Source organism: Schistocerca gregaria, chromosome 7 (genome assembly GCF_023897955.1).
Source record: "Schistocerca gregaria isolate iqSchGreg1 chromosome 7, iqSchGreg1.2, whole genome shotgun sequence".
In the NCBI taxonomy this organism is placed as follows: Eukaryota; Metazoa; Arthropoda; class Insecta; order Orthoptera; family Acrididae; genus Schistocerca; species Schistocerca gregaria.
The window spans coordinates 21,491,369-21,519,046 of NC_064926.1; the positions used below are offsets into that span (position 1 = coordinate 21,491,369).

At 43.4% G+C, this 27,678-nt stretch overlaps 1 protein-coding gene across 1 annotated transcript in view; it reads left to right on the forward strand.

The window, feature by feature from the left end:
• The window catches only part of LOC126282212 (fibrillin-2-like), a 687,537-nt gene that overhangs the window by 158,825 nt on the left and 501,034 nt on the right, over window positions 1-27,678 (forward strand). Inside the window, exon 2 of the mRNA XM_049981761.1 lies at window positions 19,682-19,761. Within this exon, the coding sequence (XP_049837718.1) occupies window positions 19,682-19,761 (80 nt within the window). The remainder of the gene's footprint in view (window positions 1-19,681; window positions 19,762-27,678) is intronic.

The window sequence follows — 27,678 nt, forward strand, 5'->3', positions numbered from 1 at the left end:
TTTTATCTTTTCAGTCGTTTATCCCGCATAGTACTAGTTCGCTTTTCCAGAATTTCACAAATTTTATTTTATTATTTAACTATGAGTCACTTAAGGGAGGGAAGTAGCGTGCACCATCTGTCTATGAATCGTGTAAACTTCGTTCTGTTTGTGTTTCGTATTCCCTGTGGTGGAAGTTAGGAACCATCCCAGTACAGGGTGAGTCAAAAAGAAAGAACAAATTTCAGTTGTTTATTAGAATTATGAAAAACAGAAACACATTTCGCACGTCACTGGATAAAGGCAGGTTCGAGGTCTTATATTCGTACAGACAGTATACCATTTACTCAACATGAGCATCATCTGTTCCTCGAGAAATATGGAAACGGTAATCTGTTTCATTCCATACAAGCATTAGCAGCTGTATCGACAGCTTCAACAATTCGAATTTCTTTTGGTCATCAGTCTACTGACTGGTTTGATGCGGCCCGCCACGAATTCCTTTCCTGTGCTAACCTCTTCATCTCAGAGTAGCACTTGCAACCTACGTCCTCAATTATTTGCTGGACATATTCCAATATCTCTCTTCCTCTACAGTTTTTGCCCTCTACAGCTCTCTCTAGTACCATGGAAGTCATTCCCTCATGTCTTAGCAGATGTCCTATCATCCTGTCCCTTCTCCTTATAAGTGTTTTCCACATATTCCTTTCCTCTCCGATTCTGCGTAGAACCTCCTCATTGCTTACCTTATCAGTCCACCTAATTTTCAACATTCGTCTATAGCACCACATCTCAAATGCTTCGATTCTCTTCTGTTCCGGTATTCCCACAGTCCATGTTTCACGACCATACAATGCTGTACTGCAGACGTACATCCTCAGAAATTTCTTCCTCAAATTAACGCCGGTATTTGATATTAGCAGACTTCTCTTGGCCAGAAATGCCTTTTTTGCCATAGCGAGTCTGGTTTTGATGTCCTCCTTGCTCCGTCCGTCATTGGTCATTTTACTGCCTAGGTAGCAGAATTCCTTAACTTCATTGACTTCGTGACCATCAATCCTGATGTTAAGTTTCTCGCTGTTCTCACTTCTACTACTTGTTGTTACCTTCGTCTTTCTCCGATTTACTCTCAAACCATACTGTGTACTCATTAGACTGTTCATTCCGTTCAGCAGATCATTTAATTCTTCTTCACTTTCACTCAGGATAACAATGTCATCAGCGAATCGTATCATTGATATCCTTTACCTTGTATTTTAATTCCACTCCTGAAACTTTCTTTTATTTCCATCATTGCTTCCTCGATGTACAGATTTAAGAGTAGGGGCGAAAGGCTACAGCCTTGTCTTACTCCCTTCTTAATACGAGCACTTCGTTCTTGATAGGCTGGACGAAAACTCTGTCTTTTATGTACCCCAACAGTTAAAAAAAAAAGGGCACGGTGTGCGGTCTGGTAATTTGGGAGCCCAAAAGCAACGAACAAGGTCATGTTCTCCACCTCTTGCACCCCAACGTTGTGGAATGCCGCGCCTCAAGGTGAAAGTGAGGCAGGATGCTGTCATGCGTTAAAATCAAATCATAGCAATCTTCGTGAAGTTGAGGAACAAAAAATTTTGCAACATGTCCAGGTAGAATATTCCTGTCACAGTTTACACAGTAAAAGTAAAGGTCCATAAACTTTGTGAACAGAAACGGTACAAAACACATCCAGTTTCGGTGAGTCTCTTTCATGTTCCACGTCTACACCAGTATTTTGTCACCCCCAAATTCTTACATTATGGCGGTTTACTGTAGCCGATGGATGAAATGTCGATTCGTCCGAAAAGATTAGTCGTTCGGGAAAAGTGTCCTCTTCCATATCCAGGAGGACTGAAGTGCCAGATTCGCGCCTTCTGTTGTGGTCGCCGGGAGGCAACTGTTGCAGTAACTGCAACTTGTAATGCTTGATACGCACGCGTCGTTTCAGAAAATGTCACACCGGTGTTTGAGGAAGCTCAAGTTCCTGGCACGTCCGTGTCGCAGCCTGCCGAGGGCTACGCGTAAACACATGAGATGCGCGTGGCCGACCAGTGCTCATCCCTTTGCATATGCAACCGACTTCCAAGAATTTTGTATGCTAGTCATTAACCTGCTTGGGCAGAGGCGGTCTCTTGCCGAATCGACGGTGGAATGCATGTTGCACTTGACTTCGTGCAAATTCCAACACACAAACTGATTTCTCTTGTGACGTAATCGGCATGGTGGCTACAAACAAACAATAGCGCAGCTGCGTAAAAACTTTGTATCTTTTCTCTATCCACTGACATGCGCAATGTGTTTCTATCTTTTACAGTTTGTCTGTAGTAAACAATTGAAATCTGTTTCTTCTTTTTTGTATCACCCGGTATTTGCGTACACGAGCTTGGAAAACGGCCTGAGGACCGCACCCACGGTCCAAAATGCGCTGCGTTTGCTTCACGCCTCGGTCACGACAGCTCAAGTGCTGCGCTTTACGCTGTACCAGCAGGTCAAATACGCGTATTGCTACATTACGTATTTTTTAAATGTCTGTCTGTGGAAATCGGTGCTTAATAAACAATCTGTATGTTTATCAGTTACCCATAACCACATCACCTTACAGTTGGTTACTTCATACACTGATAAATGGAAATTGTGGTAAGGTCTTATGGGACCAAATTGCTGAGGTCATCGCTCCCTAAGCTTACACACTACTTAATATAACCTAAACCAAATTACGCCAAGGGCAACACACACACCCATGCCCGAGGGAGGCATCGAACCTCCGACGGGGGAAGCCACACGCACCGTGACGTCTGAGACCGCTCGGCTACCCCGCGCGCCTACACCGATAAGCCAAAGCATTATGGCCACTGCCGACCCTGACATCAGATGCAGCCTGGTGGCGTTGCGGACACGTGATGGCCTAAAAAATGTGTAAGCGGAGCGACGGTATGGGCTGCAAATAGAGAAATAAATTGAGACAACCGACTTTGGCAGGTTATTATTACGCAGAGCCTGTGAACAAGTATCTACAAAACGGCGAGGCTGTCGTGAGCATCTACGGAAAAAGGTAGGAGGACAGTGAAACTAACATTAGGCAGTAAATGGTTGGACGTCCACGACTCTTGTGCTCTGCAAAGTAGGATAGATGTGTTCTGTGGCATCTCCGACGAAAGGGCACAATGCTGGTGCACGCACAAGTGTTTCGGAGGACACCTTTTGTCGTACATTGTTGAACATGGAGCTCCGCGGCAGACCACCCCTCCGTGTTCACATGTTGACCAAACGACGTCGTTAGTTACCATGGCAGTGCGCAAGAGACCATCGGAATTCGATCGTCGATCAATGGAAACGTGTCGACTCTTCAGGTGCTACACTAGATCGATGCTACACTAGGTCGATGGTCGTCTCCAGGCACGCCTTCATCGATGTGAGAGGCCGCTCGAAATGTGCAGCGCGCCACCGACCAGGTTGGTGGGAGCAGTATTATGCTATGGAAGAATTGTCCTGCGCTTTCGTGGGACCAGTGGTAGTAATCGAAGACATACTGACACCTGCATCCCTTCGTGATTGTTGTATTCCCTGACGACGATGTCATCTTTCAGCAGTATAATAGACCCTGTCTCGGAGCCAGAATCGTGCTACAGTGGTTTGAGGAGCATTATAGTGAACTCACGTTGATGTCTCAGCGACCAAATTTGCCTGATGTAAATTCTACGGAATACATCTGGGCCTCTATTGGGTGCCATCACCGCGTACGTAAATTAGCGGCCCGTTATTTACGCTAATTATAAGACTTGTGAGTAGGAATACCTTCGCAGACATACCTCCATAAACCTACCAACAAACTGCCGAATCCTTGATAAGCAGAATTAGTGATGTGTATCGTTCCCAAGACGGACAGACAAGCCATTAAGCAGGTGGTCATAATTTTTTGGCTGATCAGTGTACGTGATAAACACTGGCTCGTTTCGAATTGCACGATAGGATGGTGGGCAATGCACATACCTACATGTAGTGTTGATAACAATCCCCTCCTGTCGGAAACGACAGAATTTTAAAAAAATATCCGCCATGGAATACAGCTGAAGCTTTACATAGTTAAATATTTTCGACTGATAACAAGTGGAAACATGTGTATTAACAGACAGTTAACAAGTCGAAACATGTGTATTAACAGACAGAAGATCAATAAATTAAAGAAATATGCTCGGAGAAAACAGATATATTTTGAATTATTTTTAGTCAGTCTTTTACTTTCCCCATATATTTTTAGATCTCAGCTTTGATAAACGTAAAATTACTACCTATGCAGAACGGATGTTTTAAAAGAGAAACAAGAGAAATTTGTAAACAGCAACAACATGCAGCACAGGTGGAGTATATGATCGGGTTTAATGCCTTTTGTTCTCTAAGTAAAAATAGGAGACGACAATGATGGCGATCGAGTTCTCTTCGAGGTGACCAGCGCTTCCCTCTGTGCCGAAAGTATAACGTTACACGGATACGCGTATTTCGGTCGCAGTGACAGAGACGGCCACGTATTGGCAATGCTGCTGAACCACGACCAGGGCCTTGGAGGCGCCGGTAAGAATATTGCGTTACAGGCGACCGACCGCACGGCTTGTAGCGGTGCTCGTCTCAGGTGGCGAGGTGAACAGCCGGCTCGCGGCCCACCTCGAGGCGCCACTGCCACAGCGGTGTCCCCGCGCCACCACGACCGAGCCACGATCCCAGGCCTCTCCATCTCCGCAGCACATTCTCTCGCAAGTCTACATAAACAATTTTTGCTGTGACCTCTAACATTCGTACCAAATTGCTTCGGGAAACACACTTCGAGACTTTCAGTTATAAGTGGAGTAGCTGACCAGTCGACAATCGTATCGCCTGCGAGCGGCAGGTACACATATACTGTTATACTGTTGTTCATCCATTAGGCTTTTACATATTGGCTCGGTGTTATTGTTCCAGAATTAAATTAAAAATGGCCCCCATCTCCCAATTGTTACCAAGAATTTTGGGAGATTTTTTGTAGGAGAAATCCTCTCCCAAATATTCGCAACTGGGACTGCCTCTCCCTCACAACCAGCTCGCATGATATTCAGCTGAAAATACCCTGGCTGTACAGTGGCTCAGAACTCGAACAGACCGCGCTACCTTTACAGACAGAAAACGAAAAGTACTAAAAATGTGGATCACGTCTTGTTATTCAACCAACAATGTCAAGACATTAATGCACGTAAATACTGAATCTGCCTAATAACTTTTTTTTAAAAAAAGCAGTTAGACGCCAAATCATTAGCTTATACGATGTCCAGCATAATCTGCATTACAGCAATACGTACGCTGTAGTATTCCAGACAAAATCTGCACATTATGATCAACTAAATATGAAATGGAAACTTTTAAAATTCTCAAGCAGTTTGAAAGCAATACCTTGACATATCTCCGTGGTGGGAAAGTAGTTTCCTTGAGGTCCCACGCATCGATGGATCCGAACCAACCACTTGGTGAAGGCTCTGCAGTGAGCTACTTTTTGGGGGTCCTTGACACACTCACCATACGCAGACATGGCTGCTCCTGGAGGCGCAACTCGAAGACTGTGGACAGTTCTTCCACTTTGGAGAACAGCAACAAATCGCACGGGGAAAATAAATGGTTCAAATGGCTCTGAGCACTATGGGACTTAACTTCTAAGGTCGTCAGTCCCGTAGAACTTAGAACTACTCAAACCTAACCAACCTAATGACATCATACACATCCATGCCCGAGGCATGATTCGAACCTGCGACCGTAGCGATCGCGCGGTTCCAGACTGAAGCGCCCTGTACGGCTGGTCCCGGCGGAGGTTCGAGTCCTCCCTCGGGCATGGGTGTGTGTGTGTTTGTCCTTAGGATAATTTAGGTTAAGTAGAGTGTAAGCTTAGGGACTGATGACCTTAGCAGTTAAGTCCCATAAGATTTCACACACATCTGATCATCTGAACTGTAGCGCCTAGAACACTACGGAGACTCCTCATTCAAAAACATCACGTTCTCTGTGCAGTGAAACAGAGAGTATCTGTGTGGGAAAAAGGTCGTGTGAACAGGGTGATTTCTTGCTCTTAACCTTGATGCATTCGAAGTGTCTGAACGGACAGAAAGTTACTTTTGCGCTCTTATCTTCCTCAACAAAAGTGATATGGTCACGCTATTTCTACTCGTGCTCTTGCTGCTCTTACTGGGCTCTTCAGAAAAGACCACAACTCATTACAGTTGCTTGGTTTCATTACCAATTACCTGCTTAAATGCTACTTTTGATTGCTTGAAATCGAATTATTATTTAGGATTTTATAGCAGAATTTTACACTAAGACTTTATTATTAAGGGGTTAGAAGGTGCGGTATTCGTGAAATGTAGATCATTTTAACCCGGGATTTTTCAAATGTCAGGACGTTATACGCTGCTGCCGATCTGATCGTCAATGCTGTCTCCGACCGTCGAGTATCGAAACATCACTAAAGTGGACCCACACAACACTCAATAAATACGGAAAAGAAACTCGTATTGCAATTTGTTATGTCTTTACATGTTGATTGAAAGAATGATACTATCATTTTCATACGTCTGAGGGACAGCAGAAGACAATGAAAACACTTTTAGAAATACAGATACAACGCAATAGAGAAACACAGTAATAGTGACACAGATTGAGAGGCAAAGATCTAAATCTCTTATTCAAATTTTAATACTTCGGAATATACTGTTTACTACAGGGAGGCACATAAAAAATGACGTCAGCTGTCATTTTTCCTTAAGAGTTAGTAGCAAAAAAAATTTTTTTACGTCATCGATCTTCTGACTAGTTTGATGCGACCCGCCACAAATTCCTCTCCTGTGCCAACCTCTTCATCTCAGAGTACCACTTGCAACCTACATCCTTAATTATTTGCTGGATGTATTCCAATCTGCTGTCCTCCAAACATACGTTCTCAGAATTTTCTTCCTCAGATTAACGTCTATGTTAGATACTACTAGACTTCTCTTGGCCAGGAATGTCGTTTGCCAGTGCTAGTCTGCTTTTGATGTCCTTCTTCCTCCGTCCCTCTTTGAATATTTTGCTGCGTAGGTAGCCGAATTCCTTTGCAGCAGATCATGTAATTCTTCTTCACTTTCACTCAGGATAGCAATATCAACCATTCATCTTAAATTTTAATCCCACTCCTGAACCTTTCTTTTATTTCCATCACTGCTTCTTCGATGTACAAATTTAACAGTAGGAGCGAAAGACGACAGCCCTTACTAATCAGATCACTTCGTTCTTGGTTATCCACTCTTATTATTCCCTCTTGGCTCTTGAACATATTGTATATTACCCGTCTCTCTCTATAGCTTACCCCTATTTTTATCAGGATGTCGAACATCTTGCACCACTTAAATTGCCGAACGCATTTTTCAGGTCGATAAATCCTATGAATGTGTCTTGACTTTTCTTTAGTTTTAATTCCATTATCAACCGTAACGACAGAATTGCCTTTCTGGTGCGTTTACCTTTCCTGAAACCAAACTGATCGCCATCTCACACACCCTCAATTATCTCTTCCATTCACCTGTAAATTATTCTTGTCAGCAATTAGGATGCATGAGCTGTTAAACTGATGTGCGATAATTCTCTCACTTGCCAGCTCTTAGAGTCTTCGGAAATGTGTGGATGATATTTTTGCAAAAGTCAGATAGTTCGTCGCAGTCTCATACATTCTCCACACCAACATGAATAGTCGTTTTGTTGACACTTCCCCCAACTTCTGATGAAATGTTATCTATACCTTCTGCTTTATTTGATCTTAAGGCCTCCAAAGCTGTCTTAAATTCTGATTCTAATTCGGAATCCGCTATCTCTTAGAAATCCACTCCTGTTACTTCTTCTATCACACGAGACAAATCTTCCCTCTCATACAGGCCTTCAATGTACTCTTTCCACCTACCCGCTCTCTCCTCTGCATTTGACAATGCAATTCCCGTTTCACTCTTAATGTTACCACCCTTGCTTTTAATTTCGCCGAAGGTCGTTTTGGCTTTCCTATATTCTGAGTCATTCGACAGCATTTTCTTCACATTTTTCGTGCAGTCATTTCGCTATAGCTTCCCTGCACTTCCTATTTGTTTCAGTCTTCAGCGTCTTATATTTCTGGATTCCTGATTTCCTGAACATTTTTGTACTTCCTTATTTCATCGATCAACTGAAGTAGTTCTTCTCTTATTCACGGCTTCTTCCCAGTTAACTTCTTTGTACCTATGTTTTTCTTTCCAGCTTCTGTGATTGACCTTTTCCTCTTCAACTGTACTGCCTATTGAGTTATTGCTAATTGCTGCATCTACAAAAAACTTTAAGCATGTCTCGTCGGTCCTTAGTACCTCCGTATCTCACTCCTTCGCATATTGATCCTTCCTGATTAATCTTTTAAACTTGAGCCTACTTTTTATCACTACTATGTTGTGATCTGAGCCTGTATCTCCTCCTGGGTAATCATTACAATCCAGGACCTGATATCGGAATCTCTGTCTGACCATGACGTAATGTAATTGATATCTTCCTCTATCACCCGGCCCTTTCCAAGTATACTTCCTCCTCTTGTGATTCTTGAACAGAGTATTCGCTATTACTAGCTCAAATTCATTACAGAACTCAGTTAATCTTTCTCGTCTCTCATTCCTTGTCCCAAGTCCATATTCTCCTGTAAGCTATTCTTCTACTCACTCCCCTACAATTACATTCCAGTCCCCAATGACTATTAGATTGTCACCTCCTTTTACGTACTGCAGTAGCTTCTGAACATCCTCATATACTTGCTGTTGCTCTGGCGTAACCACAAGCGCCGGACCGGAGAGGGTGAGCGCAAGACCAGAAAGGCGATGCGGCGACGCCAGCCGGCAGCCCGCTGAAACGAGGGCCGCACGGCCAGAGGAGCGACCTTTGTCTTGGCCGGGCATTAGTGGGCTGTAATCGCACGGCCTAGCAGATAGCGCTACTATATCAGATTGTAGTCATCCATACCCATTGCTTGTTTCAACATTGTGTATAACAAGAACTCGGAATTATGTTGTATGTCGCCCATGGCTTGCGACACCTTTGTACATTTAAGTATTGTAAATTTGCGTATTTGTAATAAAAACTATTAATATTTTTCGCTTGAACTGTTGTATAGCATTCCGAGAACGCAGCATCCCTTAGGCACCCTATACGAGACGCGTCGACAAGACCTAACACCTGTTACACTATTTTCTGCTGTTGACATTATCATATTCTTGTCCGACCAGAAATCCTTGTCTTCTTTCCATTTCCTTTCACTGACTCCTACTATATCTCGACTGAGCCTTAGCAATTCCCTTTTCAGATTTTCTAGCTTCTCACATTCCACGCCCCGACACGTAGTACGTTGTCCTTTGGTTGATTATTCAATCTTTTACTGATGGTCACCTCCCTCTTGGCAGTCCCCGTAATCTTTTGCCAACGGAGAGATCATCGTGATGCTTTTTCAATTACAGGCCACATGTCCTGTGGATAAACGTAATGTGTCTTAAATTCAGTGATTTCGATTGCCTTCTGCATCCTCATGCCGCTGACCATTGCTGAGTCTTCCGCCTTTTGGGGCAGTTTCCTACACCGAGGGCAAGAGAGTACCCTGAACCACTGTCTGCATCTCCGCCCTCTATGACAAGGCCGTTGGCAAAATGAGAGTGACTTTTTACGGCGGAAGTCTTCGGCCGGCACGGCTAATTATTAATCAAAATCTAAGCGATGGCGGGTTTCTAACGCAGAACCGATGATGTTTTGATTACTAGCCAAAGACACTTTCCCAGAATCCATTAATAAGCAACAACAGGCCAATGGAAACAACGCACATTATTTTCAAAACCGTTAACTTCTCATGGTCGGAGTCCACAGTCACGTAGAACTCTTTTAGGGACCAATTCGCCGTTGACTATCTAAATTATTTATTTCATATTTGCAGTTTCGGCATTTGGGCCATCTTCATGGGGGTACACTTTAAAATTTTCTGACATGTATATATGCCGGATGTTTTTAAAGTCTGACATATGCTGTAGGAAAATCTACAGTAATACTTGAAAATGACCAAAAGGCCGGAACTGCAATTGGGAAATAAACAATGTATACAGAAAAGGGAGAAGATGATCTTCTTAAAAAAAATTTCAAGATGTGTTAGAACAGATTAAGTGTGAAATGAAGTAATTAGCATAAACACTTAATTAGAAAAATAAGGTAATATGATAAATAGAAGGCGTAATTGGTCCATGCAAGTGAAACGAAAGGCCGACGAAAAGTATACTGAAAGAGAACGTAGCCATTCAAATAAAAGACGCTACACAAAGCGGAGGCTTACAAAGTTTCACCGAAGTTTAGTGACAAGGCTAAAGAAGAATCTTAAATGGAGATGATCAACGTTACGAGGATATGGCTGGCTGAAACTTGGTAACGGCACATGGTAAAGCGATAGATTGGGTTTATGAACTTTCTTTTTTCTGCCAAAAGTTGGACACTTTAAAGCTCACTTCGCACCTCCCGTTATCACATTGCATAATATATATGGGTTTTTATTTGGAAGCAGCGAGATAAAAACGGAACCGTTTCTACCGACCTAACTATCCTGTGGTTACTTCAACAAGGTCACACTATTCTGCTCCTTATCTTCCGTTCGCTCTTGTGAGGGACGGGGGAGACCTTTGGGTCTCAGGTTTCATATCTCCGGCGTGTGTGTAGGCAGACAGTGTAATTACGTGTGGGGTCACGAGGAGAGCACACACGAGGGGCCGCAGCCCCTCCTGGCCGTGGGAACTGCTCGACTGCAGGCTCGGCCCCACCAGCATGTACCGTGCTGCAGCGACGAACGTTACCAGGTGAAAACAGAGCCATCTGCAGTTCGTGACCTTTTCCTTCATCTCTCTTCTGACCGTTTTGATGCGACCCGCCACGACTTCCTCTGATGTGCCACTTCCTCAGCTCACAGTAGCAACTACACCTAGCGTCCGCGATTATTTGTTGGATGTATTCCAATCTTTGTATCCCCCTATCACTCCAGCATCCCCTATTCCGATGAAGTTACTCTCTGATATCTTCATACATGTCCTGCCACCTTGACCCTTCTTCTGGTCAATACTTTCCACGTATTCCTTTCCCCCAATAATTCCGCGGATGACCTCCTCAGATTTAACACTGTACGTAATATTCAAAATTCTTCTATATCACCACGTCTCAAAAGCTTTGGTTCTTGTCTTTTCCGGTTTACCATATTCCATGAGAGACTCCAAACATACATTATCACGATTTCTCCTTCAAATTAAGGCCTATGTATAACACTGGTACACTCCTTTCAGCGAGTAATGCCCTCTTCGCCTGTGCAAGTCTGCTTGTTATATCCTCCTTGCTTCGTCAGTTATTCGTTATTTTGATTCCAAAGTAGCAGCACTCCTTCACTTTGGTTAGTTGGTGGTCTCCAATTTAGATATTAATTTTATCGCTAATTTCATTTCTGCTACACATAACGTTTGTCTCTCTCCGGTTCAATCTACTTTTTGAGCTCAATATCTATTTATACCACTCAACAGGTCCTGCATTTTTTTTTCATTTTCAATGAGGACTGCAACGTCATTGACATCAATTCACAATGAATTTTAATCTCACATCCAAACTTTCCTTTGATTTTCCTCACTGCATCTTCGACATGTACACTGAACAGTAGTGGAGAAAGACCACAATCTTGCCTTACATCCTTTTTAATTCGTGCACTTCGTTCTACGTCTTCCATTTGGCATACCTTGCATAAAAGTAGATATTATTTTGTGAGCAGCAGGATATCTGTTTATAAACTGAGGGAGGGGAGGGGGGGGGGGGTAAAAATGCACAAACAATAGAAAAAATACATACAAATAATCCAGAACGAGATTTTTCCTCTGCAGCCGAGTGTGCGCTGATATGAAACTTCCTGGCAGATTAAAACTGTGTGCCGGACCGAGACTCGAACTTGGGACCTTTGCCTTTCGCGGGCAAGTGCTCTATCTCTTTCTCTTACACCAAAGCTCTGCAGTGGATAGAACTACCATCTTATCTTCATTCTGAGCTCAACAGCTCTCTTATTATTGTGGTTTGCTAACTCAATTTCTCAGGCAAGCAAATGTAAAATTGCAGCACGCAAAATGGAAACCAAACATTATCGTCACGGCTGCGACGTTAGTGGACAGTAAGTGAACAATTTGTGCATTTCGTGCACAGTGGTAGTTGTTACGAAACGGATGAACAGGGCACCACTATCTTTTCACATAACGAAGTAACTTCTTTGAAATAACCCATAAACATAATAGTGTCGCAAAGTAGGCATACACTGACCTACGCTGCTCTGTTTTTAATAACAAGTCTTATATTCCGGAAGATAGAGGCACTAATCTCCATTCAGCCATCGCGATTGAGGATTTCCATGGTTTCCCTAAATTACTCCAGATAAATGAGGGGATGGTTCCTAATGTATTGCCACGGCCGACTACCTATCCCATCCTTGTCAAACTAGACATGTAAGTAGGCAAATGTCAGAATACAGGTTGTTAATTTCAACTGAAGTCATTGAAATATCTGCAGAACTACACATCGGAGCAAAAAAAGTTATAATTCCAATTTGTTTGTCTCGGAGGTGGACGTTCAACGATACCACACTCGACCCGTCACACCATCCCATGCGTGGGTGGCGGCGTAGGGTGGAGAGCAGCTTTGAATTCTTCAATGGGAATCCCCGTTTTTTATTGCAGATCACGATAATTCAGCAAAATCTACATACGTTCTGTCTGAAGCATTTTCTTCCTTTCTCCACAAATGGTGCTGTAAACGGATAAATAGAAATTGGTACACAACCGTAATTTACGACATGCTACTCAATGGCCCTTGAATATCCAGTGGCACGTGGGACCCCACTTCTATGGCCCGAGGGTAGGACAGGCCAGTATTTCATAACTTCGAATTGGAAATACCGTTCGCAACGTTTTATTGCTCTGACATGCGGACTACTCGACGCGCCACCGTGGCCGTGGCTTGAGGCGAACACTACTCTACTTCTAAAATGAGAGTAATTGTTCACACGTAGTACCGCCAGCTTCAAAACACTTAATGATCCGATTTTCAAATGATCGTACACAGGACAGAAGCATATCTGCGGGAACGCCAGCACAGGCGTTTCTGATGGGGTCGCCAGGTCTCCACGACCTGTTGGCACCTGCTAGTACACCTTACCTTTCAATATGCCCACAGAAAGAGATCTGGCGACGTCGAATCCGGCGACCTAGTCGGCCAGTTAATAATAAGGCCACTTCTGCCAATCTACTGACCAGTGTAAACACAGTATAATACTTCCCGTGTTTTAATGGCGTAATGTGCTGGACAACCGTCATGCTGAAACTACGAACGTCTAAGGCAACATCCTGCAGTAGTACCGGCAGTTCCCTTTCCAAAAACGTTCGACACTTGCGTCCATTCAACCTGCTGTCGATAAAATACGGACCAATGATTTGTTCCTCACGATGCCACACCATACGTCTAACCGTCCAAAGACTTTGATGGTCATCTTGTCGTAGCCAGTGGGTATTGTCTATATTCCAGTAATGACGCACGTTGTGCGGCTTTAATGCTATCATGGTTTGTAAATGTAGACTCATCGGAAAATACTACCTCGGCAATGAACATGAGAGTCATTTGCATTTGTTAACATGTCTATTCACAAAACACTATCCAGTAATGAAAATCGTCGCCATGAACTTCTTGATGTAGTGACATCTGGTATGGATGATTTTGTATTGTATTGCACTGTACTGCATTGAACTGGGGACCTACAAATGATGGAGAGGCTTCGTCCGCGCCGTAGCCCTCAGTGGTTCACAACACCTCAACAGGCTACAGCAGTCCACTCACCCCACCACCGCCCCACACCGAATCCAGGGCTATTGCGCGGTTCGGCCCCCCGTGGACCCCCTCTTTCCACCTCCCTTCTCCTCCCCCACCCGGGAACGTCTCACACCAGACGAGTGTAACCCCTAATTTTCGTGTGGTAGAGTATTTATGGTGTACGCGTACGTGGAGACAGAGTTAGCGCGGCAATCGCCGATATAGTGTAACTAAGGCGGAATAAGGGGAACCAGCCCGCATTCGCCGAGGCAGACGGAAAACCGCAAACGGGCCGGCACACCGAACATCGCCACTAATCCGCCGGACGGATTCGTGCCGGGGACCTGCACGCCTTCCCGCCCGGAACGCAGTGCGTTAGGCTGCACGGCTAACCGGGCGGGCTATGGATGATACTTATGAAGATGCACTATTGTAACAATACTCCCTACGGACATATCGGAATTGTGATGTAATTGCCTGGTGTTTATCCATGGTTTGTGGTGCACCGCCGCTATAACACCTGTTTCATTAGTTTCACCTGTAACACGTTTCCTTCATTTCTTTTTCCCGGTCTGTACGCTGCCATCAGACATAAAGGCGTTCACAACGTTATAAAAGAACGAGCGAGAGCGAGCTTTCTCTGGAAAACTATCGGCGTTCAAGACAACGGCAGCCTCAACATTTCTCATACATTCCCCGTAAATCAGGATCGTTTCAATTTTTTTCTTCTGTGGCTGCAACGTTCGACGTTCACTTGAGCGTCTGTTCTCGAAATAATAGGTAGGTGCGCAGGCTATAAGCACTGCGCAAGTATTGTAATGTTTAGAGCCGCTACCTATTGTACGTTCCTCGGTAAGCGAGCTCCGGACGCAGTGTGCTTTCTGTTATGATACGTCGCAGCTCGTTAGACGGCCGCGCTGGCCCGTCGAGTAGTCTCCTGTTCGGTATGTCGGAGGAATGCAACGTTGCGAATGGGGTTTCCAATTAAAAGCCATGAAATAATGGCCTGTCCTACCCTCGGACAATAGAAGTGGGGTTCCACATGTCGTTGGATTCAACGGCCATTGAGCAGAATGTCGTAAATTACGATCGTGTGCCCGTTTCTATTCCTCCGATTACAGTGGCATCTGTGGCGAAACGAAGAAAATGCTTCAAATAACGTATGTAGATCTTGCCGTAGACTCGTAATCTGCAGCCGCGCGGAATTAGCCAAGCGGTCTGGGGCGCTGTACTCATGGACTGTGCGGCTGGTCCCGGCGGAGGTTCGAGTCCTCCCTCGGGCATGTGTGTGTGTGTGTGTTTGTCCTTAGAATAATTTAAGTTTTGTAGTGTGTAAGCTTAGGGACTGATGACCTTAGCAGTTAAGTCCCATAAGATTTCAAACACATTTGAACATTTGAACTCGTAATCTGCAATAAAAAACGGGGATTCCCAATGAAGAATTCAGAGTTGCCCCACCACCACACAAGCACGGGATGGTGTGTCGAGTCGAGTGTGGTATCGTTGGACGTCCCCCTCCGAGACAAACAAATTGAAATTGTAACTTGTTTGATCTGATATATATTTTCGAGATATTTCAGTGTCTTCATTTAAAACGAACACCTTTTATATAAATTACGTATTTTTCTACACTGAAATGCCACAACAATCCAATATCCTTACACAACGGTTCTAAAGACGATAATAGTGACGTTTTGGTCGCATAGGTTTTCAGAAAAGTTGCACCGTAGCATCCGGCCGTTTCTTCTCCTCCGGTGACAGGAAAACGTCGCATATCCGTTCTTTATACAAGCGCTCTCAATCACTTGATAAATCGTAGCATGTTTCCACGAAATTTTATGATTAAATGTTAACCTATTTACATAGTTAAATAATCTTTTCTAAGCGCATTCCCATTCGTCATTCGCTGGTATCTAATAATTTCATACAAACTGTTGAATTTGGCAATTCCTCTACAAAATAAAAAAAAATAGGCCAAAGAAACAGTTGTATCTCCGTAGTTCTGGCTCATAAAAATAAGCGTACAAACTGATTTTCAAGCACTTCCCGCTTGTAACTGCAGGAGCGGTCGCTCAATGGTAACGTGCCAGAATCCAAACATCTCGGGTTCTTCTCCAGTTCAGTTTTAAGACTTTTATCTATCACCTATTACTTCTTTCACTCCTGACAATGACAGTTGATGTGAAAAATGTGTAGTTGTATCGTGGCTCGAGATCCACGTTAAACTGTAGGTGCCGCTACAACTAGCTGCGTGGGTCAGTTCAAACGTCAGAGGAAGGCAATAAATAGCACACCACCTACAACAGGACCATGCATAGTAAAACGCTTTGGTGTTCAAAATAATATTCGGCTTGATGACAGATTTACTTTTTTTTAGGTGAATTCTAGCTTTATTGCTTTGACGAGATCAACGACTACGTATGGTGTACCAAAGTTAGTGCCTGGGAGGTATTATGACGAATGAGAGTAAGAATTTTGTATTGCAATTAAATTATTTTATCATAAGCTATAAACTGATGAGCCAGAATACTATGACTACTGACCACCGCGAAACTGAATGCCGCCTGGTAGCATAGTTTACACGTGAAGCAATAACATGAGCATAGACGAATCTGGAATCTTTCTAGCGACGATACAGGCCGAAAATGGGGAAATCCTCTGACATAAGCGACTTCGAGAAAAGTCTGATCTTTATGGTCTGGTCCCTAGGAACATGCATCTCAGAAACTGCGAAACAGGTTGGCTGTTCACGTGATACGCAGTGAACATATATGCGAAGTTAATGAAGTGTGTTAAAACAAGGAATAGGCGAGAAAGTGTTGGAGGTCAACGCCTCAGCGAACATTGATGAAAAAGTGGCTCTGCAGCAGACCAGTACGTGTTCCCATGTTGATCCTACGACGTCGTCAGCTACGACTGCCATGGCCAGGGGATAATAGAGATCGGGCCGTGGACAACGGAAACGTGACGTCTGGTTGGATGAATCGCGCTACACCATGTCGATGTGCCATCATCCCGGCGAACAGCTGTTCCAAACATGTGGTGCCACGTGCATGGCGGTGTTATGTGTGCTATGGGGGACATACACGCGGACCACCATCGGACCTTAGATAGTAAGCGAAGGTACCACAACAGCTGTGGACTACGTGAACATTATTACTGCGACCCATCTACATCTACATCTACATGACTACTCTGCAATTCACATTTAAGTGCTTGGCAGAGGGTTCATCGAACCACAATCATACTATCTCTCTACTATTCCACTCCCGAACAGCAAGCGGGAAAAACGAACACCTAAACCTTTCTGTTCGAGCTCTGATTTCTCTTATTTTATTTTGATGATCATTCCTACCTATGTAGGTTGGGCTCAACAAAATATTTTCGCATTCGGAAGAGAAAGTTGGTGACTGAAATTTCGTAAAAAGGTCTCGCCGCGACGAAAAACGTCTATGCTGTAATGACTTCCATCCCAACTCGTGTATCATATCTGCCACACTCTCTCCCCTATAACGCGATAATACAAAACGAGCTGCCCTTCTTTGCACCCACTCGATGTCCTCCGTCAATACCACCTGGTAAGCATCCCAAACCGCGCAGCAATATTCTAACAGAGGATGAACGAGTGTAGTGTAAGCTGTCTCTTTAGTGGACTTGTTGCATCTTCTAAGTGTCCTGCCAATGAAACGCAACCTTTGGCTCGCCTTCCCGACAATATTATCTATGTGGTCCTTCCAACTGAAGTTGTTCGTAATTTTAACACCCAGGTACTTAGTTGAATTGACAGCCTTGAGAATTGTACTATTTATCGAGTAATCGAATTCCAACGGATTTCTTTTGGAACTCATGTGGATCATCTCACACTTTTCATTATTTAGCGTCAACTGCCACCTGACACACCATACAACAATCTTTTCTAAATCGCTTTGCAACTGATACTGGTCTTCGGATGACCTTACTAGACGGTAAATTACAGCATCACCTGCGAACAATCTAAGAGTACTGCTCAGATTGTCACCCAGGTCATTTATGTAGATCAGGAACAGCAGAGGTCCCAGGACGCTTCCCTGGGGAACACCTGATATCACTTCAGTTTTACTCGATGATTTGCCGTCTATTACTACGAACTGCGACCTTCCTGACAGGAAATCACGAATCCAGTCGCACAACTGAGACGATACCCCATAGCTCCGCAGCTTGATTAGAAGTCGCTTGTGAGGAACGGTGTCAAAAGCTTTCCGGAAATCTAGAAATACGGAATCAACTTGAGATCCCCTGTCGATAGCAGCCATTACTTCGTGCGAATAAAGAGCTAGCTGCGTTGCACAAGAGCGATGTTTTCTGAAGCCATGCTGATTACGTGTCAATAGATCGTTCCCTTCGAGGTGATTCATAATGTTTGAATACAGTATATGCTCCAAAACCCTACTGCAGACCGACGTCAATGATATAGGTCTGTAGGTAAATGGATTACTCCTACTACCCTTCTTGAACACTGGTGCGACCTGCGCAATTTTCCAATCTGTAGGCACAGATCTATCGGTGAGCGAGCGGTTGTATATGAGTGCTAAGTAGGGAGCTATAGTATCAGCGTAATCTGAAAGGAACCTAATCGGTATACAATCTGGACCTGAAGACTTGCCCGTATCAAGCGATTTGAGTTGCTTCGCAACCCCTAAGGTATCTACTTCTAAGAAACTCATGCTACCAGATGTTCGTGTTTCAAATTCTGGAATATTCCATTCGTCTTCCCTGGTGAAGGAAAACTGCGTTCAATAACTCCGCTTTAGCGGCACAGTCGTCGATAACAGTACCATCACCACTGCGCAGCGAAGGTATTGACTGCGTCTTGCCGCTTGTGTACTTTACATACGACCAGAATTTCTTCGGATTTTCTACCAAATATCGAGAAAATGTTTCGTTGTGGAACATATTAAAGGCATCTCGCATCGAAGTACGTGCCAAATTTCGCGCGTCTGTAAGTTTTAGCCCATCTTCGGGATTTCGAGTTTTTCTTAACTTCGCATGCTTTTTCCGTTGCCTCTGCAACAGCGTTCGGACCTTTTTTGTGTACCACGGGGGATCCGTTCCATCTCTTACCAATTTATGAGGTATGATTATCTCAATTGCTGTTGCTACTATATCCCTGAATTTGAGCCACATCTCGTCTACATTCGCATAGTCAGTTCGGAAGGAATGGAAATTGTCTTTTAGGAAGGCTTCTAGTGACACTTTATCCGCTTTTTTAAATAAAATTATTTTGCGTTTGTGTTTGACGTCTTCCCCTACGACGATGGCATCTTCCAGCAGAATAACTGTCCCTGTCACCAGCTCTGCAGTGGCTTGCAGAGCTTGATAATAAGCCCACGTTGATGTTCTGGCCAATTCATCTAACCTGAACTCGATGGATCGCCTCTGTGATGCTATTTGGCGCCAGCTCAGTGCCCACAAACCATCGGCCTCTAATTTACGAGAATTTCGTGGCATTTTGGCAGACTCCGCTGGCCCACACCTACCGAAAACCACCGAGGAGTTACCTAATCTATGTCACGCTGAATCGCTGCTGTATTGCATCCAAAAAAGTTGAGCAGGTGATCATAGTCTTAAGGTTTGTCAGTGAATTTTCGATAGCATTACACAGAAAAGAAATGTCCTGTAGAACTTATTTGTTCTCTGATTAAACACTAATTAATGGAATATCTTGTTTATAGCGACGAGCGTCGTAGAGGTAGCCACCCTTTCCTCTCCAACGAATAACCAGTATGCCGTCTTTTTGTTGCAGGCCCAACGTATGTCGGTCGCGCTATAGCTACTGCTGTCCGGGTTGGAAGCTCAAGCCGGGTACTGCTCTCTGCATCATACGTAAGTACCGCCGCACTAGCAGAAATATATGAAGCACTGTTTCAAAGAGTTAAAAAACTAGCAACTACAAAGCTCGCACCTGACAGTAGTCTCAGAGTTAACAGGCAGGCTACTTAAATGATAACACAAATAACGATAGTCTTGGCTCTGAGCTCCTTTACAATGTTTCCTCAACCAGCAAACAATGAGTTTCCAATCTGCACTCTCCTCAGAACTTTCACGAATGAATAAGCCAAACCTCTTAGAATTATCATCTCATTTGCTTTATAAGTCCAATTTTCGGCACGTATTGGATAAGGAGGATTTTGTCTGCTACGGTTGCACCTCCATGTATTGCCAATAAGGTGCTAATAAGGGCTTTAGTAAAGTACTCCAGCTACTTTTCAAGAGAAAGCCCGACGCTCTGATCGAATCCCTCTCATATTGTGGACCTCACGAGCTGTGTAAAATGCGTCATTGAATAAATACCACCTATTTTCCCCAAAGGTTCTCTGAAATTCGCAACATCCTCTGGAGAGGCAGTGGAGGATATATTAAGTGTCGGAGAGGTGAGGTGGGGAGGGATGGGGAATCAGAAACAGTGCAGTCGTTGTCGTAATACGGAAACGCAGCAACTTATATGACGTCCAAAAGGGCATCATTATTGGCTTTCTGGCCAAGGGTTGAAGCACTTCCGAAACGGCTAAGTTTGTAAGCTGTTCGCGTATCACCATGATTAATACGTATACGGCCTCTGGGCAAAACACTATTCTATTTCTCAAGAGCTCACATACTCATATATGCCCTATGGATGCAATATTTCTGCTTTTCAAGTGCTGCCGCCGCTCCAGATACGCCTGACTTAGCGTGGACGACATCTCTGATATGCCGGGCCACATCATCTATGCCAACGCCGTGATGGCTCCTTATCCTCTGTCTCCCAACGGCATCACCATCGTCTTCGGGACGGAAGGAAGGAGGTTGGGTGGTCACTGTCCACCCAAGATGACTCTGTCATCTCTTGCCAGTGGAGGGGAATGGGGTGGGGGGAAGGGATGCTACATCTGTGGCTATGCACCTCCAAGACAGTAGCCAGTCAAACACCTAATCCTGTGGGTGGGCAAGAACCTAGCACGATTATCTAAAGCCAGCTTACAAGTCCATCACCAACTAGTGCTTGCCTCGCGTGGTAATAAATATCCCAGGCAGCAACCATACAGGCTGCATTGTTGTCTACAGAATGGTGAGCAGCCCCCACAACAAGCGCCCGGCGCTCTGACAGCAGTGTGTGCATCCACGACCATGGCACTGCTATCACGGGCACTCTTTCATCTCCACGTGTCACATGCCCCCAAGTAGGTCGCACCGCATCCCTGCTCTACGAGCAAGTTTATATCAGTGCATAATCATGGGCCGGCTGGGGTGGCCGAGTGGTTCTAGGCGCTACAATCTGGAACCGCGCGACCGCTACGGTCGCAGGTTCGAATCCTGCCTCGGGCATGGATGTGTGTGATGTCCTTAGGTTAGTTAGGTTTAAGTATTAAGTTCTAGGGGACTGATGACCTTAGAACCATAATCATAGAATGGCAGTTCTCATCGAGCTCTCCATGATCTCTACTGCTACTGCACTCCATCTGTCATATTCTCTCCTGGAACCTCCAGCGGCCTTGAAACTTGTTTTATAAAATCTCTGCCTGATTGTCATGTAGTCTACACGAAACGGTCTTCAGTAAACTGGACCCTTTCATGCATACGACCTTCTTTCTTACTTCCGGGTGTTCAACCGCATTGTTGTTTCCATTTTATGCACAATATATCGATTATCGTCCCAGTCTCAATCTTCTTGTGCTGCTCGTTGTGTCGCCCAAATATCAGAAAATACACCTTTAACAAGTCACACCTTTCTTCATTGATTCTTAAACTAAATGTCTGCAATGTTTAGATTGTATGCTTTATGCAAAATTATACCAGCCAGCTTCATCTTTCCTTTATTTATCTCAGTCGATGTTCACTTATTGTTTTTCCTTTTCTTTACTATCGACTTCCAGTCACCTAACATCATTAAATTTTCTTCTCCCTTAAGATACGGAACAATTCGTCTTACCTCATCACACAGATTTTAAATCTCTTTATTATCTGTCGTTCTAGTGGGCCTATATATCTGTATTACTAAGGTAGATCGTGGTTTTGTGTCTGTCTCGTCTATGATTATCCGTCCATTATGTTGTCCATAATAGTTCAGCTGCGTTCCTGTTTTTCTGTTCGTTGTTAGGTATCTTCCGGAATTACTCCTATTACAGTTCGATAATACGTTACAGTCACTCCGTACTTCTTGTAACCCAATTCCAATAATTTCCACTAAATCTGACAGCTATTTCCGAAATCTATGACATACGTACATGGTTATTGGTTCCAACATTCCAGACCGAGCGAGGTGGCGCAATGGTTAGCACACTGGATTCGCATTCGGGAGGACGACGGTTCAATCCCGCGTACCACCCTGATTTTGGTTTTCCGTGATTTCCCTAAATCGCTCCAGGCAAATGCCGTGATGGTTCCTTTCAAAGGGCACGGCCGACTTCCTTCCCCATCCTTCCCTAATCCGATGAGACCGGTGACCTCGCTGTCTGGTCTCCTCCCCCAAAACAATCCAACTCAACCTCCAACATTCCATGCTCAGGATCATACAACGTAGCTTACGGCTGCCATACGCCATCATCATTAAGCTAAACAGTAGAGCTGAATGTCCTCGCTAAATGGAAGGCCTGTAGTTTCCCTCTATTTTCAGAGCAAGTCCATGTTAGTTAATACAGTATTACAAGTCTAGATCAGTTAATGATCCATACGGCAGCCGATGTAACTACTGAAAAGGCTGCTGTCCATATAGGAACCACTTGCTAGTCTGTTTCTCCACAGATTCTAACACCCCCTCCAATAACGTTTCATCAAGGGTTCGACTATCTATGTCGTTGACGCACACAAACCTCCGCACTGCGATAAGGTCCATTATACGCACGATATGAGCATTAAATACCAGCAGTTAAATTTTTCGTTGAAGACTCTGATTTAAAGCATCCATACACTGGACGAATATGTGAAAATACCAAATACTCAGATTTTCTTCTGTACAAGATTGAGATAAATGGATATTCCATGAACTTTCACGATACGAAATTCCGCACTTTCTTTCTGACACAGGAACATCTTGCATACGAATGGAAAATATCGACGATACTCTATTGTTACAAATTGCCAAATATAATTACCACTGGGACGCTATTCGATTAGTGAGGATTGAAACAGAAAATAGTAAAACACATTGAACTTTGTATTCAGTAAAGCCTAAGCCTTCAGAAAATAAATGTCAAAATATCTGGCTAAATTTAATAGTTGAAAGACGTAAAAAGCTAGATTACGTACTTGTTAGTACCAGTGCCATTAAAAAACAACTAAAATCTCTCAACATCACTGAAGTGCGAGAACCTCTGAAATTTCATCCGATTAAATACGTAATTCACATCTTCTGCGACAGTTTATTGCAATTCGGTTGCAAAACCGTCCTGATTATATCCCGTCTTTACCCTAGATTTCTTTCGCCGGAAACTCTCTTTAATGTTTAAAAGGAAGCACGACTTAGTTCAGTCTACCAAAAATAAATCAGAAATGACTCCTTACATAACCTGCATTTAACTGCTGCAAAATCCTTGAACATGTAGAATTTTAATCTCACCGCAGTGACCTACTTTGAATAAAATAATTTTTCCATAACAACCATTGTGGATTCCGAAACCTTTAATCGTGCGAAATTAAATTTGTGCTGTTAGCGAATGATAGCATAAAAATCGCGGCTCGAAGCAACCGGATGAATTTTGTTCCCCAGCTTTCGAAGACCTTTCGAGGCACTACAATATCGATCGCTACAAACGAATATACATTTATACAAAATACTTCTTTGTGTTAACTGTTTGACTGAGCATGTATTAACACCCAGGATGGACAGCGTTCTCCGAGATAGAGAGTTTTTAACAGACAATGAGGTAACAATGGAAGTACATCATGAAAGTGCGGCAGGGCTCCCGCTGTTGGCATAACACGGTAACACTACTTCTGACTTTTCATAAACTGCGCCGTCATTCATGTTGAAATATTATTAGAATAGTTAGCTCCTATACGTGCAATTCATGACATAATGTCAGCGTTGTGCACAGATTGGCGTCCGAATAATATGTCTATGACTAAAGAACAATCAGTTGCACCTACAGTTATGTAACACAAATAACTGCGACCTGAAAAGATCTAACAGGGTCAGTCGTGGGTATAGTATGTGCTACGCTTCGAGCAAAGTAGTTCCTACGAGGCTTGAGTTCATCTATGAATTATTGTACATGCTGTAGAACACAGTTGAAATATGTCAGGTTTACACATCGTAACACTGACAGAGGATACCGAATGAACACATAATACAGTGTGAAGTGAAACAAATTTATTTACTGCTATGGGAGCGTAATAAAAGAGTGAGTAGCTTCAGCTAGTAGTCAAAGAAATATATCGTATCTTGCGAAGACTTACAGGATTTCAAAAGTTACGCTAAGATTATCGCAATAAACCACCACAACCCATTCCAATACATTACAGTTAAATAATGCCTCTTCTCACACAGCATTCTCAAACGTGACGAGATGAACTTTTAACACAAGAATAGTGCAGAACGAGTAGTAATTTCTATCACTCACTTCACAGTCTTGTATACTCCAGGTGGAGATTTAAATCTAAGAACAAGCCTCGCATTAGGAGCCGATTCAGTATATTCAATGGAAAGAATCCTCCGTGTTCCTTCTGTGAGGTGCCGCAGCGCTGTACGAGGCGTCGCTCGTAGTAGCTGCCGGAATCCACACACGCATACCGATGTGCGACGCGCGAGACTAATTATGCGATATTTTGCTCCACTGGTCAATAAGGAAATGTTTTCCGTGGCCACATGCACTGCCAAACTTTTTTTTCCCTTTGTTCTATCCCTCCTCTACTCCGAGGAGTATAGCGTGCTGCTTGAGATCCGGGCCATTTTAGAGTCGCGGTTCTTTACAGCAAATTTCTCAGCAGGCTGGGAATGGAGCGGAGGGAATCCTAATTGGGAATAACTAGGAGAGGATTTCCACCTTCGATATTCGCTCGGTAACTAACTTAAATCTCCCTGAAACCCTAGTCGGAACCAGGGGAGTGGAAGTATTTTCATTTGTTTCAGGAACAAGTTTGTCCTTTGTTCCAGACAAAAATTAAAATTTAGAATTTTAGTGTGCCTGTATATTTGTTTTTCGGGTGAGAATATTAGTGTATTACGTATTGTGTGTATTTTTATTGATGGCTAAACTTACACGAAAATCTTAATAATTGTCATCAGTTTCATTTTGACTCAAGAGATAGCTTTATAGTTGTCCATACAACAAGACCAAATCATAACTGTCCCGTAGAAATCTAATTCCATACAGAAAGATTGCGAGATCCAGCCACTGACATGAAAATCGTACACAGTTAACAGGCAATACATCGCACCCCAATTGCCTCTTGTACCTCCAGATAATCCATACAAAGAAAAACACATGATAACAGTTAGGAGCCAACAGTGCGAATGTGATTCGAATTCACAACACTTCAAGCTTCTACGGAAACAAATGTAATTCTGTTGGCTTCACGATCTGTAACATACACTAAAAAGAAGAAAAACGGAGAGCGAGTGAACTCCACGCTCTCGAACAGGAACCCCCTTGCGAATTGTTGTAAGTTTTCCTTTTTGGCAGAATAACTTTCTCGCCGGCCGATGTGGCCGAGCGGTTCTAGGCGCTTCAGTCTGGCACCGTGCGACCGCTACGTTCGCAAGTTCGAATCCTGCCTCGGGCATGTATGTGTGTGATTTCCATAAGTTAGTTAGGTTTAAGTAGTTCTAAGTTCTAGGGGACTGATGACCTCAGATGTTAAGTCCCATAGTGCTCAGAGCCATTTGGAACATTAACTTTGTCGATCACATTGAATCATTAACCCTCAAATTGAGAAATGTGAAAAATATTCACAAATCACCTCCGCTCTAGAGAGTCCAGGATTTACCTCTTACACCTTGGGTGGTGTCTGGTCGATCCATCGAATTTATGAACTCCCAACAACTTCCGAAATAGTTTAAACAATCGGATCTTCCAGCCTACAGAGCAGAAATCAGGCATTCTCACTCATCGACCACTACTGCTATTAATACCACTAGTACCTCCTACCAGGACTTCCTGCACAACGTTGGCAACAGTACTGGACAGTACCTGACGACCCGGAAAAGTCTCTGACACTTTAGCGAGCCTAGCAAAGTCGAATCACAACAGGTAACTCGCATTGAAAATCCTCTCTACAGATCACTTTAGGAAGATTATAGAAATCAAAGACAACAACGCCAGGCCTCAAAGCGAACACCTGTAATTGATGGGGTTTGGCGGAAAATTCGACGCACGCCGGATCTTGGCTCGTTGTCAGCCAAGATTATGATGACCAGGCATGGCCGTCTTTCCAGCAACTATAGAAGGAACGTAATATATCTGACGGTACACTCACTCCTTTAGGCTAGGAAATGATATGGTACAGAACTCTACAAAACAGTTTTGAGACCCATATTAATCTAGACTAGATGAACTTGTCTCAAAATTAAATAAATATACAATGATGATGTTTAGTGTAGCTCATATGATCCTTCCAAAGTTTTGTGGCACAAAACAACTTTCATCATAAACATTGTATTGAAAAATATCCTCATTAAATCAGTGTGATACGTTCCTTCTAATATTCTTCAGGACATGTGTATACAGTATGACGAATCTTCCTTTGATGCAGAGTGCTTGTAAGTTTAAATTTATTTCTGAAGTTGGGCAACAGAACAAGTTCCTCCTGTGACGACAAGTAAGACGTCTGCAAACACTTACTGAAAACTGATACCACTTTCCGACTAAGATTCTAGCCCGTTGGGATATCATTTTAACGAGTCGAGAGATACTTGACTTGTCTGTATTCTGAGCACCTACTGTACATACACTCATTAATAGCCCAATTAGGAATATGTGTCAGCGTGTGGCATCTCCTTTCACGTTCGTGAAGGTGGCGGCACGCCATGGAATGGGTATGGACTTGATGAGTCGCCAAAAGTGTTGGGGAAGCCTCTGGACCCCCGACCATTCAATCAACGCCGGTAACTGACGAGACTGGTCGAAGCTACATTCAAGGCAACCACTTCACGCTCAATGGCGTTATGCTTGTGCTCAACAGGACTGGTGCAACGCCACATAGAGAACAATATCTTACAACTCTCTCAGAAGTAAAGGGTCACTTGCTTCTGGGGAACAAATAACGCCGCTATGCTGACGGTTAAAAGGGTTGTTTACTGGAAGTGCTTTATGCCTTTAACTAGTTTTGGGAGTCATGAGTTCTACGATAGGATATTCTTATCAGAGAACCAACGGACATTTATTGCAATTGCTGCTGTAATTCGTGTTTCTCCAAAGCAATGCCCACCACAGTCACTATGTAGGAAGTAAATTAATTCTTACTTTAATTATGACCAACCATGAGTTTTGATAGAAGTAAACACGAAACATTTACTAAAATAATTGTGGAAAATCGTAATGGCGACAACATTTTGCCAAAAAACTACTGTAAAATGGAACTAATAAGGCAAAGGAATTATTAAACTGGAGGAAATCGCAAATCTGTTTAAGAAGGGCACATTTTAAACACCGAAACAAAAAATAACTTTGCAGCAGTTTACTTACTAAAGTTTTGCTGATTTCTGTAAGAGGTAAATACTTTTAGTTGGTCACATATGTGTGAATATATACATCACAGTCAACATAGCGCATACAGCAGTTTTGTGTTAGGTAAGAGGTTTGTGCCTGTACTAACGTGTGATGTATT